General features: G+C 37.2%; 1 protein-coding gene across 1 annotated transcript in view; it reads right to left on the reverse strand.

The window, feature by feature from the left end:
* Positions 1-15,953: 15,953 nt before the first annotated feature.
* BCKDHB (branched chain keto acid dehydrogenase E1 subunit beta) overlaps positions 15,954-17,993 on the reverse strand; it is a 230,650-nt gene continuing 228,610 nt past the window's right edge. Inside the window, exon 10 of the mRNA XM_012471787.3 lies at positions 15,954-16,102. Within this exon, the coding sequence (XP_012327210.1) occupies positions 15,962-16,102 (141 nt within the window). The 3' untranslated portion in view covers positions 15,954-15,961. The remainder of the gene's footprint in view (positions 16,103-17,993) is intronic.

Genomic DNA, 17,993 nt, shown 5'->3' on the forward strand with positions numbered 1-17,993 from the left:
AATCAACACTTGGCAAAAACAATCACACAAGACAGGTAACCATTAGTTTAGTTTCAGTAATGTGTACCTGAAGCCAGAGGAAATAAAGTATTGTTCACTTGGCATATAATTGGTATTTAATAGATGTGAGTCTCGTACCCAACATCTTGTCATTCCTAACCACCTCCAATCACCATTTTAACAGTTAAAAATCAGGCGTAAGAAAAGATTAGGCCATCTGTCAGCTTACCTGAGAACAATTTAGAGCTGACAATTGGGGAGCATTCTTCTCACCCTAAGGTAAAATTTCCCAGCAAGATGTCAGAAGAAATATGCCGTCTTCTCCTTAAACAAGCATGCTGGCCAGGCGTGGTGGCTCATGCCTGTAATCCCAGCACTTTGGGAAGCTGAGGGGGACTGATCACGAGGTCAGGAGTTCAAGACCAGCCTAACCATCATGGTGAAACCCTGTCTCTACTAAAAATACAAAAATTAGCCAAGCATGGTAGGGCGTGCCTGTAATCCCAGCTACTCAGGAGGCTGAAGCAAGAGAATCGCTTGAACTTGGGAGGCAGAGATCGTGCCACTGCACTGCAGGCTTGACAACAGAGAGAGATTCTGTCTCAACACTCCCCTCACTCCCCTCAAACAGACAAACAAACCAAACAAAAAAAAAAAGTGGGTTGAGCCACAAACAGGCTTATCTCTCCTCCCTACTGAGGTGGCATGAAAATAATTTTAAAAAAAAAAAAGCTTTTTTAAAAGTATAAACCCTAATGACAAAGAAAGCCAGATACAAAGACAACATCAGAAGAATGACAGAAATTAGTTTCCAGGGAAGAAAGCCCCAGTTCACCACCCGAAGGGCGGTGCAGGGCAGGGCCAGCCAATGGGGAGAGCTGACTGGTTGCCAAGGCCTTTGAAGGTTTTTGGTGTGGCACACAGTAGGTGGAGGCAAGGGAAAAAAGCCCAAAGATTCCTTTCCTGCCCTCCTACGAGGAGAACAAGGTCTCTACCTGCCCAGTGGGAGACCAGTGCTTAGCCTCTGGAGAGGCTGAGAAGGAGAGGCTTTAAGAGCAGGAAAACCAGGTTCAGAGCAACACCAGAATGACACGTCAGGAACCAAAACATGGGAACTAATGTCACGTGCAGACCTCAGACCCATGAAGAACTTAGTGAACTGGGCTGCTGCCCATTAGGGGAGAGAGTCGGACTATTTTTGTGTGAAAAAGCCCCACAGTAAATCATTTCATGTACATACTAACAACAGTGGGGCCCTCTCAGAGTAATTGGTTTGCTGCCTAATTATCCAGAAATGAAGGCCACTGCTTGTCATGCCACACATCCACACATCTCCCAGGCAACTCTTTTAAAAAATCATTTCATTGAGGGGATAGTCACATAAAATTTACCATTTTAAAGTGAAGGATTCAGTGACATTGAGTAAACTTGTAATGTTTTGCAGCCGCCACCTCTATCTAGTCCTCATGGCTACAAGTAAAACTCTGTTTCTTTTAAGCGCTTTCTCTCCATTCGCCCCTTCCCCCTGACCCCTAGAAATCACCAATCTCATCTCTGTTTTAATGAATGTTTCTAGTCTGGATATTTCATATAAAAGGAATCATGTAATATGTGACCTTTTGCATTGACTCCTCTCACTTGGCATGTTTTGGAGGTTCATCCATATGACCACATATATCAGTACTTCATTCACTTTTATGGCAGAATAATATTCCATTGTATGAATACACTACAATCCAGATCAGCTTTTTATGCCTCAGTTGAATAAAAGCAGTCAGCAATCACCATACATAAGACAAAAGAGAGAAACCAAAATGAACAGAAAAATGAAAACTGGAGGAAACAATATAATTTAGAGAATGCAGTAAAACTTCTTAAAAAGTAACAACTCATATCCTGAAAGATTAAAAAATGCACACCCATATGTGTATCTATTTGTGTACATATGTGTATATTTACTGTATACATAAACCTACAGATATGTGGCATCCTTAAAACATAAGAGGATGCTGTGAAAAAAAAATAGTTGACTAAAATAAAAATAATACAGAGAAGGTTAGAAAGATAAGGAAATATCCCAAAAAGTCTGATCAAGAGAAATTTTGAGGAAAAAAAAATGACATACACGTGTGAGAAGAAAATTAAGCATTGCCCTAACTATTTTGAAACACAAATGTTTCTTACTCTAAAGTTTTACAGTCAGTCAAACTATTAGTCAAGGGTTAGAGTAAGGACATTTTCTGACTTGAATGGTCTCAGAAAATTAGTTTCTCATGAAGACTTTCTAAGGAATCTATTTGTGTGCTCTAACAAAGTGCAAGGAGAAAAAAGCATGGGTACCGGACACAGTAGATCGAAGTTGGCAAACAGCAAAAAAGAGCTCCATCACACAACAGCTGGGTCACAGGCTGAGACATGACCAGTCCAGGACTGCACAGAAAACTGAAGACTTTCAGAGCATCGTTGCAAATAAAGTACAGTGTATGGACACAGCCATAAATTTCCATCAGCAGAGTACACAGCCATCCAAAATCCAGGCCTGCCCAGGAAAATGTAGCACAATTAAAAATAATTGCACTTTTCAGCAGCTTCGAGGTCAAAGTTTTGCATGTAGTTAAACAGATATTTACCTGTCTCCTAGGGTATGGAAAATCTGGGGCTGTGTGCTGGTTATTCTCCATTTGCCCATTCAATTCATTCTCCACCCTTCTTTGCCTTCTCTATGTCAAGACAGGCTGACTTCTATGGACTGCATCACCAGGCTCCCTTGGCCTCTGCCTTGCAATTGGGTTTGGCCAGTGGGAAGCACTGGTAGGCAATCAGAAGGCAGTCGGAGAAACCAGGATATATACTCCTCTCCCCATTCTGTTTCAACAGCTGTGCTTTTTCCTCTGTGGCAGCATCTCTTGTCTGGCAGCTCCTCTTCAATGGCTGTAGCTCTCACTAGGTTCCAGGACAACTCCCTCCTCCTTGCTCCTTCTGGTGAGGGATGGTAATGACTTGTCACAGTTGCTAGTTCCTGGGTGCCTCCCCGTTTCTTACAGTTTCCTTAATCCACCCATACCTTTGCAAAGAGTCCCGTTATTAAACTGTATTCAATGAAAAGCCTTTGAATATGACATCTTCTTTTCTGCTATGACTCTAAATAGTAAACTTTTTAAAGTCTTAATTTTTAAAAAGTCAAATTTCAAACAGGCACTAGTATATTATTGTAGATGAATTCTTCATTTTTTAATCCTCTTCTGAGTTTAACAAATCATTTGTGTGTGTGTGTGTGTGTGTGTGTGTGTGAGAGAGAGAGAGAGAGAGAGAGAGAGAGAGGAGGGGAGAGAGAGACAGAGAGAGAGAAAAGGACAGGAAAAGGTAGAGGCAGAAGGAGTGGGAGTGAGAGAGAGGCAGAGAAAGTTTGAGATGAAGAAAAACTACCATATTTTATTGATTCCAGGTTTTTGCAGTAATCAGATGGATAAAAGATCCTTAAGTACTGATTCTTGGACAGTGTTTTAAAAAATAGAAAGATTATGCAATACTTAATATTTGGTAATAATTTTTGTACATAGTAAATATTTTATTACTTTGTGTACTAAACATTCTAAAAAATAAATTCTTGTATTATGCTATAACTTATGATCCTCCCCCAACACTGCTTACTCTCTAATTATTCCTTTGTAAGTAAAATGGTAAGTAAAAATAGTTGTAATTATAATACTAATTTTAATCATAATATGCATATAATTTTGAATCCTGATTTTTCCACTTAAAACTGTATAATGACCATGCTACTACCTTGCTACATAATTTTCATAATCATTTGAAAACTGTACATTGCACCTAATCATATAGATGTACTGTAAATGACAAACCACGGCTATACCACATTATCCTAGGCAATGCTTCTATAATCTATTTGAATGTATTTTTTTTGTTCAGAAAATAACATCAAATAAATCTGATGGAAATGAATTCTTCCCTTAGAAGAGCAAGCCAAGCTGAGACTTGAAGTGTGTTTGCTCTAGCATCTAGATTGGCCTATAGGATTGACAGGCATGTTGGCCAACGGTGTATGCGTGCTGAGAAACAAAGCAGCCCCTTCAAGAAGCCCATTCTCCAGGAAAAGTGAGCTCGGAACCCAGATAATGCTTGAGTCCTGGACAGGGACAAAAGTTCTAAGTACAACAGTCAGTCAGTTACTTCATTGGTCTGATGAACAGCTGTGAGGCCTGTTTCACCAAATATTGATGAGATGCTGTGCCCAACAGCCACACTAATTTGGGATACCTGTATCTTAACAAGAGGAGAAGGATTTTTCAATCTCCAAAGAGAACAAGAGCACTGTCACCGCTCCAAGGACCCAATGAAGTATAGCATCAATAGCAAGTGTCAGCTGCAGGCGGCACCTGTGGCAGTAGCAGCCCTTAGGTGCCTTCCATAGCTACTGGCAGCAGACATTTCTGCTGGGAGATGGAACCAGAGCCAGAGAGAACTGTGTACTCCATGTGGTTGTGCAAATTACTTGTGTTTGAAAGCAACCCTCACACAATACCTCAAAATAATTAGGGAAACCCTTGTGGGCTGTCTAGCCTTTGGGACAGATTTTTTTTTTTAATATTATTTGTTACTGTTAATGGGATCTTAATTTTCCTTTGTGTTAGGGAAAACTAGGAAAAATGAATTGAACTTTATAATATTTATGCTAAGTGAAAGGGTACACAGACATTTATTATACTGTTCTATATCTCTTTGAAATATTTCACCTAAAAAATAAAATCAGGGTGCAAGTAAACATGCTTTAATAGAAGGAGGGTAAATAGGGCAAATTTACACAAAGTATTTTCTTTTCTTCTTCCTTTTCTTCTTTGAGATACAGAGTCTCACCCTGTCGCCTGGGCTGGAGTGCAGTGGCATGATCTCGGCTCACTGTAAACTCTGCCTCTCTGGTTGAAGTGATTCTCCTACCTCAGCCTCCTGAGTAGCTGGGATTACAGGTGCATGCCACCACGTCCAGCTAATTTTTGTATTTTTAGTGGAGACGGTGTTTCACCATATTGGCCAGGCTGGTCTCGAACTCTTGATCTCAGGTGATCCATCTGCCTCGGCCTCCCAAAATACTGGGATTACAGGTGTTAGCCACCATGCCCAGCCCTACACAAAGTATTTTAAAAGACAAAATTGTTATTATTAGACTAACAATAGACATTTTAAATTTCTTTGAAAAAGAACACTTCCAAGGGTTGTTTTTTGGCTATTTTGGCGATGGATTTCATGTCTCATGATTTCAGGTAACAAATTTATATAAATAATCCTCCCAGCAATAAATTTAACCAAGGAGGTAAATGATCTCTACAAGAAAAAGTACAAAACACTAGCGAAAGTATTTGTAGATGACACAAATGGGAAAACATCCCTTGAATTAATTAATATCATTAACATAATCATACTGCTCAAACAATCTACAGATTCAGTGAAATCCCTATCAAGATACCAACATCATTTTCCACGGAATTAGAAAAAACAATTCTAAAACTCATATGGAACAAAAAAGAGTCCAAATAACCAAAGCAGTCCTAAGCAAAAGAACAAAGTTGGAGGCTTCATGTTGCCTTATTTCAAATTCTACTATAAGGCTATAGTCACCAAAACAGCACAGTACTTGTGTAAAACCAGACACAGAGATTAATGGAACAGAATAGAGAACACAGACATAACATCACATATGTACAGCCAATTGATTTTTGACAAAGCCAATAAAAACATACACTGGGGAAAGGACACGTTTTTCCATAAATGATGCTGGGAAAATAGATTCACTATATGCAGAACAATGGAACTGAACTCCTATCACTGTATACAAAAATCAACTCAAGATGAACTAAAAACTTAAAAGTTAAATCTGAAACTATAAAAATACTAGAAGAAAACCTAGGAAAAACTCTTCTGCACATTGGTCTAGGCAAATTATTTATGACTAACACCTCCAAAGTGCAAGCAGCAACAACAAAAACAAAAATGGGGCCGGGCGCAGTGGCTCACGCCTGTAATCCTAGCCTGTGGGAAGCCAAGGTGGGTGGAATGCCTGAGTTCAGGAGTTCAAGACTAGCCTGGGCAACATGGTAAAACCCCATCCCTACTAAAGTACAAAAAAAAAAAAATTTTACATGAGCGTGGCAGCATGCACCTGTAATCCCTGTTACTTGGGAGACTGAGGCAGAAGAATTGTTTGAACCTGGGAGGCAGAGGCTGCAGTGAGCCAAGATCACCCCATTGCACTCCAGCCTGGGCAACAGAGTGAGAAAACGTCTCAAAAAAAAAAAAAAGACAAATGGGATATAATTAAACTAAAAAACTTCTACACAGCACAATAGATGATCAATATGGTGAATAGAAAACCTGCATAATGAGAGAACATTTTTCCAAACTATTCATCCAACAAGAGACTAATATCCAGAATCTACAAGAAACTCAATTCAATAACAACAAAATAAAATAATCTCATTAAAAATGAGCAAAATATATGAATAGACATTTCTCAAAAGAAGACATACAAATTCCCTACAAGTGTATGAAAAAATGTTGAACATCACTAATCATCATAGAAATGCAAATTAAAATGAGATATCATCATATCTTAGAATGGCTATTATTAAAAGACAAAAAATAAGAGATTCTGGTGAGAATGCAGAGAAAAAAGAATCCTATACATGTTGATGGGAATGTCAATTAGTAAAACCTCTAAAGAAAATAGTATGGGGCCGGGCGCGGTGGCTCACGCCTGTAATCCCAGCACTTTGGGAGGCCGAGGGGGGTGGATCACGAGGTCAAGAGAGAGACCATCCTGGTCAACATGGTGAAACCCCATCTCTACTAAAAATACAAAAAATTAGCTGGGCATGGTGGCGCGTGCCTGTAATCCCAGCTACTCAGGAGGCTGAGGCAGGAGAATTGCCTGAACCCAGGAGGTGGAGGTTGCGGTGAGCCAAGATCACGCCATTGCACTCCAGTCTGGGTAACAAGAGCGAAACTCCGTCTCAAAAGAAAAGAAAAAAAGAAAACAGTATGGGAATTTCTCTAAGAACTGAAAATAGAATTACCATTCAATCCAGTGATCGCACTACTGAGTATCTACCCAAATGAAAAGAAATCAGTGTATCAAAAAGATACCTGCACTTACACGTTTATCGCAGGACTATTCACAATAGCAAACATAGAGTCAACCAATGAATGACTGTATAAAGAAAGATGGTGATTATTCACATAATGAAATACTATTCAGTGATTAAAAAAAGCAAAATCAGATTTGTTGCAGGAACATAGATGGAACTGGAGGTCATTATGTTAAGTGAAACAAGCCAGACACAGAAAGTTAAATATCACATGCTCTCACACTCCTAAGTAGGTGCTAAAAAATGTGTACACATGGATACAGAGAGTGGAATAACAGACAATGTAGACTCAGAGAGATGAGAGAGTCGGGGGACCGTGAATGATGAGAAATCACTTAATGGGTATGATGCATGTTATCTGGGTGATGGAGACCCTAAAGTCTTGACTTGAAGACTATGCAAGCTACGCATGTAACAAAATTATACTTGTATACCATAAATTTATAAAACTTAAAAACAAAATAAACTTCCATAGAGTAAGGTTTCTAAAGGGTAGATGCTGTGGAACTGCTTATTTTCCTGGCCTAAGAGAAGGTTGCCAGCATTCCACTTTCAGGCTGAAAGTCTGAATTCACTTATTTTATGGTTGAAAACACTTGACATTAACATTGGGTCTGTAAGCTAATGTCACATATATGAAATATGTCATATATTTTAAAAATTGAACACAATATATAAACTAATCCCAAGAGTGGAGGGTCTTCCCAAAATATATTTATTAAAACATGTAGATTTTCCTCTTTCAAATATAATATATTGCAAACTTATTAGAATGGTTGAATTAGAATGCTTTTGGTTGCAAAATTATCTGCTGCAAGTAATAGAAACCCACTTTGATCATAAAAAATCATGGTTCATTGGAAGGTCCTGGCTAATTCCTCACAGAATGAGAGGAAGAATGGTACACTTCAGGCTGCATGTGGCAGAAATGGAGCTAGCCTGGGGGTCGATTGACTCTAGAGAGGCAGGGACCTGGCTAAGACTGACTTCATACTGCATTCCAGTATTCCTCAATATAGTGGTTTCATTCTTTTTCAGTTAAAGATGACCTCCTTCGCAGAAAAGGTGGCTGTAAGTTTCTCCAAAATAACAACTTTCAGCTAAATGCAGTGGCTCACACTTGTAGTCCCAGCACTTTGGGAGGCAGAGGCAGGCAGATGGCTTGAGTCCAGGAGTTTGAGAACAGCTTGGGCAACATGGCCAAAACCTCTTTCTACAAAAAAAAAAAAAGGAAAGAAAAAATTAGCTGGGTGTGGTAACACACGTTTGTAGTCTCAGTTAGGAGGCTGAGGTGGGAGAATTGCTTGAGCCCAGGAGGTCGAGGCTGCAGTGAGCCGAGATCGTGTCACTGCACTCCAGCCTGGGTGAGAGAATAACACCCTGTCTCAAAAAAAAAAAAAAAAAAAAAGATTCCAGATCTATTGATACAAAAAATCTTTAAGAAGGGCTCTGATTGGCCCAATTTTGGTCACCTATCCCTTGACCAGTCACTGTGGCCAAGGAGATGGTGTCCTACCACTGCCCAGTCTCAAGTCTGCAGACTTGAACCACTGAAAAAATGGGGACAATACAGACAGGGCTGGAGGAGGATTACTTGGACCCAGGCCAACTCTCCATTTGTAACTATAAGAACAGAAAAGATGAAGGAAATGAAGAAAATTCGCCCTCATAACCCTTAAATTGAATTTTGAATGAGTATTCTAGATTGTCTCTCTCTCTATATATATACACACATAGACACCTTAATGCACAATATTATCATAGAGCTACTAAACAAAGAAATGGTTTTAAAATCTACCTGAAGACATAGGCCTAAAAATACAGAAACAATGCTTATCTATTATGGACCCTTGGAATTTAGCCATACATGAAGGAATGTTTCTGTTCCTGGAATTCTTTAAGAAATGAAGTACAACTCCATGTGTCTGATGTAATAAATAAGAACTAGTATATAAGCTTAAATGATACATAATATCATTTTAAATGGCACACTAACCAAAGAGGGCTGTAACAAAGTGTTTTTCAGGTATAAGGTATGACTCAGGTATAAGCTTTCGCTTCCTTTCTTCTGTTCATTCAGCAACATATTGAGAGCCTTCCATAGACCAAGCTTTACTCTAGGCTCTATGGAATTTGTTGTAAACAAAATGGACCAATGTTCCTTGTCCTGGAACCAATAAAAATTGAAGATGGAAGGCAAGAATAAATAAGTCAACAACAACAACAACAAAATCCAAGATAAATAAGTAGATAAACAATGATCAAGAAAACATTTTTGAAATAATTATTCTACTTCTTTATAGCCACTGGATCTTATGAGAGTTCATAGTAAATAAATTACTTACAACAGCCAAATAGGACTCAGCAAGAAACCAAAGGACTTTTAGCAAACCAAGACCCTGATAATTATTTTATTTAAATGGTGGAATAAAATATCCTAATAACAACGACTTTTGTTTATCAACACCATGCAACTATTAGGTTTTGCAAAATTATTTCTTCTCCCTCAAAGAAAGCACCTTGACAGTATTAACCAATGCAAACACAACCATACATGATCTTTATTTGCAAATACCATGATTACATAAAAACATAGCTTAACCTTCATAGGATACAGACATATACAGTAAAATGGAAAAAACCCACTATTTTTATAAAAAAAAAACTTTTCAATTTTAGTTTGATTTTTTTCTCATTTGGAACTTACTAGTTTTATTTTTCATTTTTTTTGGTGCTTTTTCCTTCTCTGTTCTTGCATTCTTATGTCTTTAGATTTCTTCTTTAAAAGATTTAATGTCTATGAACTTTCCTCTGATTACAATCTTAGCTGAAGCACATCAGTGATCTCATATTCTAAATATTTTGTCATTGCTTTTACACTTCCTTCTTGGCTCCAGAGCTTCTAAGTGCGGTGATTTTTTTATTTCCATGTAGCTGGAATATTTGTTATTGATTTAGGATGTGATCAGAAAACATGATGCTTTTAAAATATTATTTTCCTCGGGAAATTTTCCATTATTTTTCTTTATTCATGATCAGTAGTTTTAACTACTTATACTTTAAAAGGTAATATAGTTTCTGTTTGTGGCAACAAAAGTTTCAAACATATTTCTATTGATTCAATTCTACTTTTTATATAACCAAAATATCCTATATTCCTTTACTCTGGTCTACTTCATCTATCAAATTGAAAGTAAAGTGATAAAGTCATCTTCTACAACTCTGTCCATATCTTTTGTAACTATACCTTTCCACTTGTATTTTAATACTACACATTTGTAACATAAAGGATTTAACTGTCATACTTTCCTTTACTGTGATATATTCCTTTTGTCAATTTCTAATGCATATTTTCTTCTATTGTGTCTGATATGAATTCTGCCATATTTGTTTTCTTCATTTTCAATTTTGCCTAACATATTTGTCCATTTTCAAATTTTAACCTTTCTAGGTCAACTTATTTCAAGACTTCTGGTAAACAGCTTTTAATTGGATTTTGTTTCTTAACCCAATCTAAGGTCTTTTTTTATTAATTAGAGAATTCGACTGATTACATTTATGTCTTAATTGTGTTTGACTTTGCTTTATCCTATTTTTCTTTCTTTGCTGTCCCCCACTACCTGCCCCTCATTTGTGTTGCAGGGACTATTTCTTAGTTAATTTCGTACCTAGGAACCTAGCCCTGTGCCTGGCACTTAACAGGCACTCACTAAGTGTTTGTGGAACGAATTAATACATTTAGCATATACCATTTGTGCAATGATGTGGAAGACACATATGCTGCTTTTAGTTCTATTAGTGGTGAATTTTTTGAATCATTTAAAAGCCATTATTAAACTTTCAAGGTTAACAGCACAATAATGAAGCTACACTCTTCTGTCCTGAACATGTAGAGTTTAGAAATTTTGAACTCCTTTTGGCAATCTACTACTCCAGTCTTTGTCAACTTAAGTCGTATTTATGACCATCACTATTTTATTATTTTTGTAATATGAAGCCATTACTTCACATAAAAGTGCATTTAAGATGATTCTTTAGATGTACACCTTTTTATTTAACTTGTTTCCATTTTCACTTCCAATCCTTCCAGTTATGACATCCTCATGCTTATTATTTTTTATTTATAATTATTCTGGTAAACATTTCTAATTAGTGTATTCAGAGAGGTGCCAGGGTTTCTACATCTTTGTCCATATATGAACATTTTCTACTGCTTTCCAAACCTGATGACCCAGGTTTGAAGTATATCAGGATCTCTAAATCTCAAGTTGCCTTGGAGGTTCCAACACAACTTTTTTGGAGTCATATTTCTCATCCATCAAGCCAAAGATTTCTGTTAGTAACATAGTCTGTGTGCCCAGCTGGTTAACAGCTATCAGTTGTAGCCTCAGATGTACTGGGAGCAGGTGAAAATTTGAGACACAGTATTTTAGACTGCAGTGTCACTGACAAGGCTGAGTCTAATACTTTTTGTTTCTGCATCGGTATCTTCACTTTCTATTCTGAGGTACCTGGCTGGGTCTTGATCAGGGCCATCTCTGTGGCTAACACTGCACAGTGCTGGATTGGCAGCCTCTCTAGAACCACATGCAGCGGGGCAAGGGAGTTCTCTAAACAGCAGCGCTGTTTCTAGAACGTGGAGGCAGGGATGCTAGGCCGCCAGAAACCACATGTATCCACTCTAGGCAAGCTGATGAGAAAGGGATTTCATGAAACCAAATGCAGACCTTCTGAGTGAGTCTTCTAAACATTGTGACCAAGAGTTTTTAGATTATGAGATTTAAACCTAAGGAACTGACTTGAGGTACTTTTCTGAATCTTATTCCTCATTTCTTTTTTTTTTTGTTTTGTTTTGTTTTTAAAGTACACAGGTCTTTTAGTTAGCTTGGATAACATATTAGTGGCATAGAATGCAGTTATTATATTTTTTTCCTGAAAGAATTAGATAATTTAAGCCATGGAAATTAAATGTTTACATATTCATGTTGTCACAGGAAGCAGACATTATTATGTGGGGCAGTGGAGGATTTTGGACTTGGCATTCCAAATTCCTTATTGCCACTATATTCTTATTTTTACAATATGGACTCTTCCTTTCATGTAAAAAATGTGTTTTGGACAATAAAATAAAACCCTATGTATGTCTTATGCCATAGATTGAGTTTAGTGTTAACTGTAAAGGTGTATTGGAAGAGAAGGGTGTTTACTGGTGGGGACTGCAGGGCTAACGCGAGGTGAAAAGGGGCTCTCAAATGCAGGCATTTAGTACACAGATGATCCTCACAGTTATTCTCACACTTGCTATTTCAAAAACAGAACTAAAGAAAGTAAAATTAAAATAGCTAAGAGGAATTAAAATACCAAATGAATAGAAAATATAGCATTAAAAAGATACAATGGCCATAAAAAATTAGTTTCAGTAAAATCAGTATGTTTAACTACAACCCACTGTAGGCCAAGGTGGCAGACGACCGTACGTGTCCTGTTCCGCGGGACTGACCGTGTGAGTGCAGAGTTCTCTGTAGGATGCTTTGAGCCATTAGTGGAGAACGAAGACCAAAGCCAAAGTCCATACTGAGTTTTGGCATCTTAAACTCAGAATGTTCTGTATGGTAAGCCAACTGGACTCCCTAAATCTTTTCCAAACTTGTTGCTGACAGACTACATCTTTTCCCTTCCTATGCTGTACAAATTTTTCTACTTTCAATCCAACAAGAGGGTTTTATTTTTACAAATGATTTGGTTCATTATTTCAGACCATGGCTATTGAGATTCTGTGATCAAGTGCCTTTACTTTGTTTGCCTCCAAGTTTCTGGTAATCTACAAAAGTTACCTTCTGTATCCCACTTCAAATTGCTGGTAAAAATAGATAGGGCACATCTTGTTTAATTACAGTTTTAAAAGGACGCATACAATTGTAGTCATAGGAAAATGTTTGCTTTTTTCTTTTTTCCAGTGTTTCTAGAGAAAGGAAAACATGACGACCCTCATTCTTTGCTTTACGGGGGCAGAGACCTTTTTGCTGGAACCTACGAGAGGAAACCTTCTGGAAATATGGGAGGGGAGGTGGGTCGGGGTGAGGGGTTCTGCTGGGAGATTCCTTATTTAGACAGGCTCAGGCCTGTCTAAAACATGGTGAAGGGAGAAGAGGCAGAGTAAGAAACAAGAGGACTGGACAATGTCCCCAACAAGGAGATTTCCTCCTGTCAGAGCCATTTGTTGCTGTTAATGTTGTTTTACTTTTTATCCAAGTAATAATATAAAGAACACAGGCAAAAATTGCTTTGCAACATCATGGCAAAACACTACAACTACAGCTAAAACTTGGCAATTTTGTAATGGACAGCCTTATGCTATCCATCTCACAGAAGACAGGCAGTAGGAAAAATCCTGCCCCACCACCCACCACACACTGGAGAGGTGAGTACATTCATTAGGACACCTTGTTAAAGCAAGAGGGAAGAATGAGGGAAAACATTCCAGAAGTTCTGTCAACATATAACCATCCTGGTCATAAAGAACTAAACAAAATACAATAAAGCTGAAAAGTCACCATTTCTATAGCAAATACTGTACTTTAATTCAGATTTAATTAATAAGTTATTAACAAGCTATTACTCTGAAACAAAAACTTTTTACTAAAGAAAAAAAAAGACATGCACAATCCAAAGACAATCTGCTTTTACTTTATTGAATACTATCTCACACACAATATTTACAAGTGTAATTAAACAGAATTTATAAGATTATCATGTGGAATATTTTTCAAAGTTTTCAAACTCTTAATAAAAATCATCAGTGCACGTGTGTTACAATACAATACAATAATAGAATGTAGAACTTTTCAGCCAATATCATGATGGTTAATTTTATAAAAACTTTCTTTTCAAAAAGAGATAAATCTGAGGAAATGTTTAAAAAATTCAGAAAAAATATTTCCATATCTAGTCATAATCTTCCAGTTTTTCTGTAAAAAAAATTATAGACATTCTCAATTGCATACATGACTATTTTCTTTAATACTATATTTAACTTTTAGCACATTAGAGTTGTTTTTCGTTTATCATATTTTCAGCACAGTTTTAAATGTTTTTCTTATGTTTCAAAAGGAATACATAATTTAAATTTAAAACCAGCATCTGAATATTATTTTAAAAATAGCAACGAGACGTGGCCGCCACTATACCTTGGCTCTTCATTATGGCCGGTCCATGGAAGGGAATCACCTGGACAACAAAAGTGAGGGAGTCCTCTAACCAGTTCTAAGTGTGATTTGTTGGAGATGCCAATTGCTTTCACAGACATTAAGAAGACATCAGAAACACAGCATCTACACCTGGATGTCTGAGAGAATACTAGGTATCTGGGGGCTAATGGTCCTAACTTACATCTATAACAACATTCTTAGAATAGAACCACAAAAAATGTAGGGATGACGGTAGCACAGTGACATATGAGGAAGAGTTAACTTCTCTATCTGCACAAATGTGGAGGCATTTCACTCTGATTTTCGGTGAGCTAGATTTACTACCCATTCACAGAAGTCAAGCATTACAGCATTTCTGATCTTTAAAAAGTAGAGGATGTGCTATTTTACAGAGTTTATTTTCCTTTGGAAAAAAAGCATGGTTCTTCAAAAGGTATTACTATCATTTTTGGAAAACCTAGATATTAAAAGGTAAAGGATCTAATTGTATCCACTCATTTTGAAACATTTCAAAACCAATGGGTCAGTGATAGTAACTTCTATATTAAAACTCTGAAAAACTAACTTAATAATCTGTGCTATTCATTTTGTTAGAATAACACCACTGAAGGGGCAGATAAGCATGACTTTGAAAATCATAATGAATAAATACCATTTATTATCTACTATGTAAAAAACATTCACTTGCTAAAAAAGGTTCTGGAAATGGTAGTGGTGCTGGGTTTTGGGGTTTGTATGTTTGTTTTTCAGGTAAAATTTTCCCTTGTATACAATAAACAGATCTTTTGCTCAGGAAATCCATTTTTCAGATAATATACAAGCAAATTTCAGAATATTATGAATTATCATGTAAATAACTAGAACATAAATTAATGGTTCTTGAGGGGCCATTTTTAAATACAGAAAGTACCCCTATTCATGAAAAGTTTAAGCAGTTGAAAAAATATATACATAAAGGTTGAACTTGAAACAATGGTATAAAGTATACTTGCAATCTAAACCATGGTAGAGAGCATCATCATCTAGCGATTGACTATTCTATGTTAACATATGCATGCATCAATTTTTTTAGAAATCACATATACATATGCTAGATATGTTTCTATTAAATATAAATATAGCCAGGAGCAGTGGCTCATGCCTGTAATCCCAGCATTTTGGGGGGTTGAGGCAGGCAAATCACTTGAGGTCAGGAGTTCAAGACCAGCCCGGCTTCAACATAGTGAAACCCCACCTCCACTAAAAACACAGAAATTAGCCAGGCATGGTGGCAGATGCCTGTAATCCCAGCTACTTGGGAGGTTGAGGCAGGAGAATCACTTGAATTCGGGGGTAGGGGTTGCAGTGAGCTGAGATCACACCACTGGAGTCCAGCCTGGGCAACAGAATGAGACTCCATCTCAAAAACAACAACAAAAATGTAAATATACTACTATAAATTTGAATTTTCTTCTAAAGCACGTATTTTGTTCAGAAAGTTGCCTTTTACCAAAGTACAAAACACTTACGGCGGTTGTGTCTTGGTTAATAGGACATTAACGTCAGGGACACATAATAGCTTTCTCAAAATGCAGAGCACACCTACCTATATGGTCAATAGTTGATCATTTTTCGAAGGGCATCATAACACTTCCATTTGTCTGGGATGTAGAATGGTTCAAAAATGTGAGGAAATGGTGTGTCATAACCACATACTCTTGATATAGGAGCCTCTAGGTTCAAGAAACATTCCTCCTGCAGACATGAATCAAGATGGTTAACTTCAAAAATATGTTTTATTCAAGAAATGAAATAGTGCAACTTAAAATATTTCACTTACTCGAAATACAATTTCATCCAAGCACATTAAAAATATTTAAGTATATTGTAATATGAAAAAAGCAGGTAACAGCATGTTAGCATGATTCCAATTTTACTATGTTTTCATGTATGTACATGCATTTTATACCTGTAAAATATCTATTGTCTAAGCCAGACTGAGATAATACCAAACATGCTGTTCTATGACTATAAATGGAAACAATGATTAAAATGCAACAAAAATTCACAGTAGTTAACTCTGCAGAATGAAATTGGCGAGAATATATACTTTCTCATTTCCTGTTTTCCTCACATTTTATACAATATACATGTATTACTTTCATAATAAATGTTTGTAACTCCTACATGCGCCAGCCAGACTGAACTTCTATCAGTTACTTGACTGTGTTCTCATCTCTCTCATAGTCTGGCTTTTGCAGATGCTGCTGGTTCTCTGGCCACTCATAATCCAAGTCCATAGCTCTTTGCCTAACTGATATATGTACAAATCTCAGGTTATTAACCTCAGGAATCACTCCTGCTGGGAAGCCTTCCTTGACAGCACCTCCCCAACCCTACAGAGCAGATGAAGGAGGGGCTTCCGCTCCGAGCTTCCAGAGTACTGAACTCGGCATAATCCATTGCAGTTGCTCAATTATCTGTCTCCCGTGAGAGACTATGAGCCCCATGAAGCTACAGACCTGATTTAAACATGTAAAACCTCAACCCCAGTAGAACACTGCACAAATACCTTCAGGGAGAAAAAAAACGTTAGTAAAATATTCAAATTTGAATTTTTTTTTGAGACAGGGTCTCACTCTCTTACCCAGGCTGAAGTGCAGTGGTGCAAACATGGCTCATTGCAACCTCAACCTTCCAGGCTCAAGGAATCCTCCCACCTCAGACTCCCAAGTAGCTGTGACCACCAGCACGCACCACCACGCCTGACCTTTTTTTTTTTTTTTTAGAAACGGAGTCTACTTATGTTTTCCAGGCTGGTCTCAAACTCCTTGGCTCAAGTGATCCCCAGCCTCAGTCTCTCAAAGTGCTGGGATTACAGGTGTGAGCCACCAAGCCCAGACTGAATATAAAATGTTTAAAGAGTTAAAAAATCTAAAAGAGGGAGGTGGTTAAACTATTCTGAGGAAAATAATATTAGTTTTAACATTCACAGCTATTACCTAAAATAAAACCTTGGTATTTATTCATCTGTTTGCACATTGCCTTGCTTTATAAAGGACTTAAGGAAGCCCAAATTTTTTTACATATTATACTATGTTTACATTCTAATTTGAGTAGAAATTTTTACATGAAAGAATCATGATATCTCATGCTTTATCCCTACCCTCTGTGTGATTTCCTCCAGTGATAAGCGTATTGGAGCAGAAAGAAAATGCAAACAGCACAAATTAGCTCCAAAAAGAACCTATTGGACATTTACAGAACTCCCTTTGGCCCCAATAACTACCATGATTTACAATATCAAACACCAAATAACTATCGGTATTCCCTAGCAACTGGAAATCTCCACAAACAACTTTAGGACTTTTAATACACACGGTTTAAAGAGCCACCTAAGAGATTCCACTACTAATAAGCTGAAAAGAGATGACAGACTGGGTGGATTGTTTCTTGTTTGCAACAAGTAATTTTAAAGAGCTTTAAATTGTCAATTTGGGATTAGGTCAGTTTTATTACTTTAGCTGACAAAACGCTGTTTTTCCATCTTCCCTGAATACTGAACTCTTCATAAACAAACTATCCACGGAAAATTAAGGGTAAAATAATTTTACTAAATGCCTTTGATTTTACACCTGTTATACAA

This window comes from Aotus nancymaae, unplaced genomic scaffold, assembly GCF_030222135.1.
Source record: "Aotus nancymaae isolate 86718 unplaced genomic scaffold, 86718_ANA_hifiasm-v0.15.2.pri h1tg000040l, whole genome shotgun sequence".
NCBI classification, from domain to species: Eukaryota; Metazoa; Chordata; class Mammalia; order Primates; family Aotidae; genus Aotus; species Aotus nancymaae.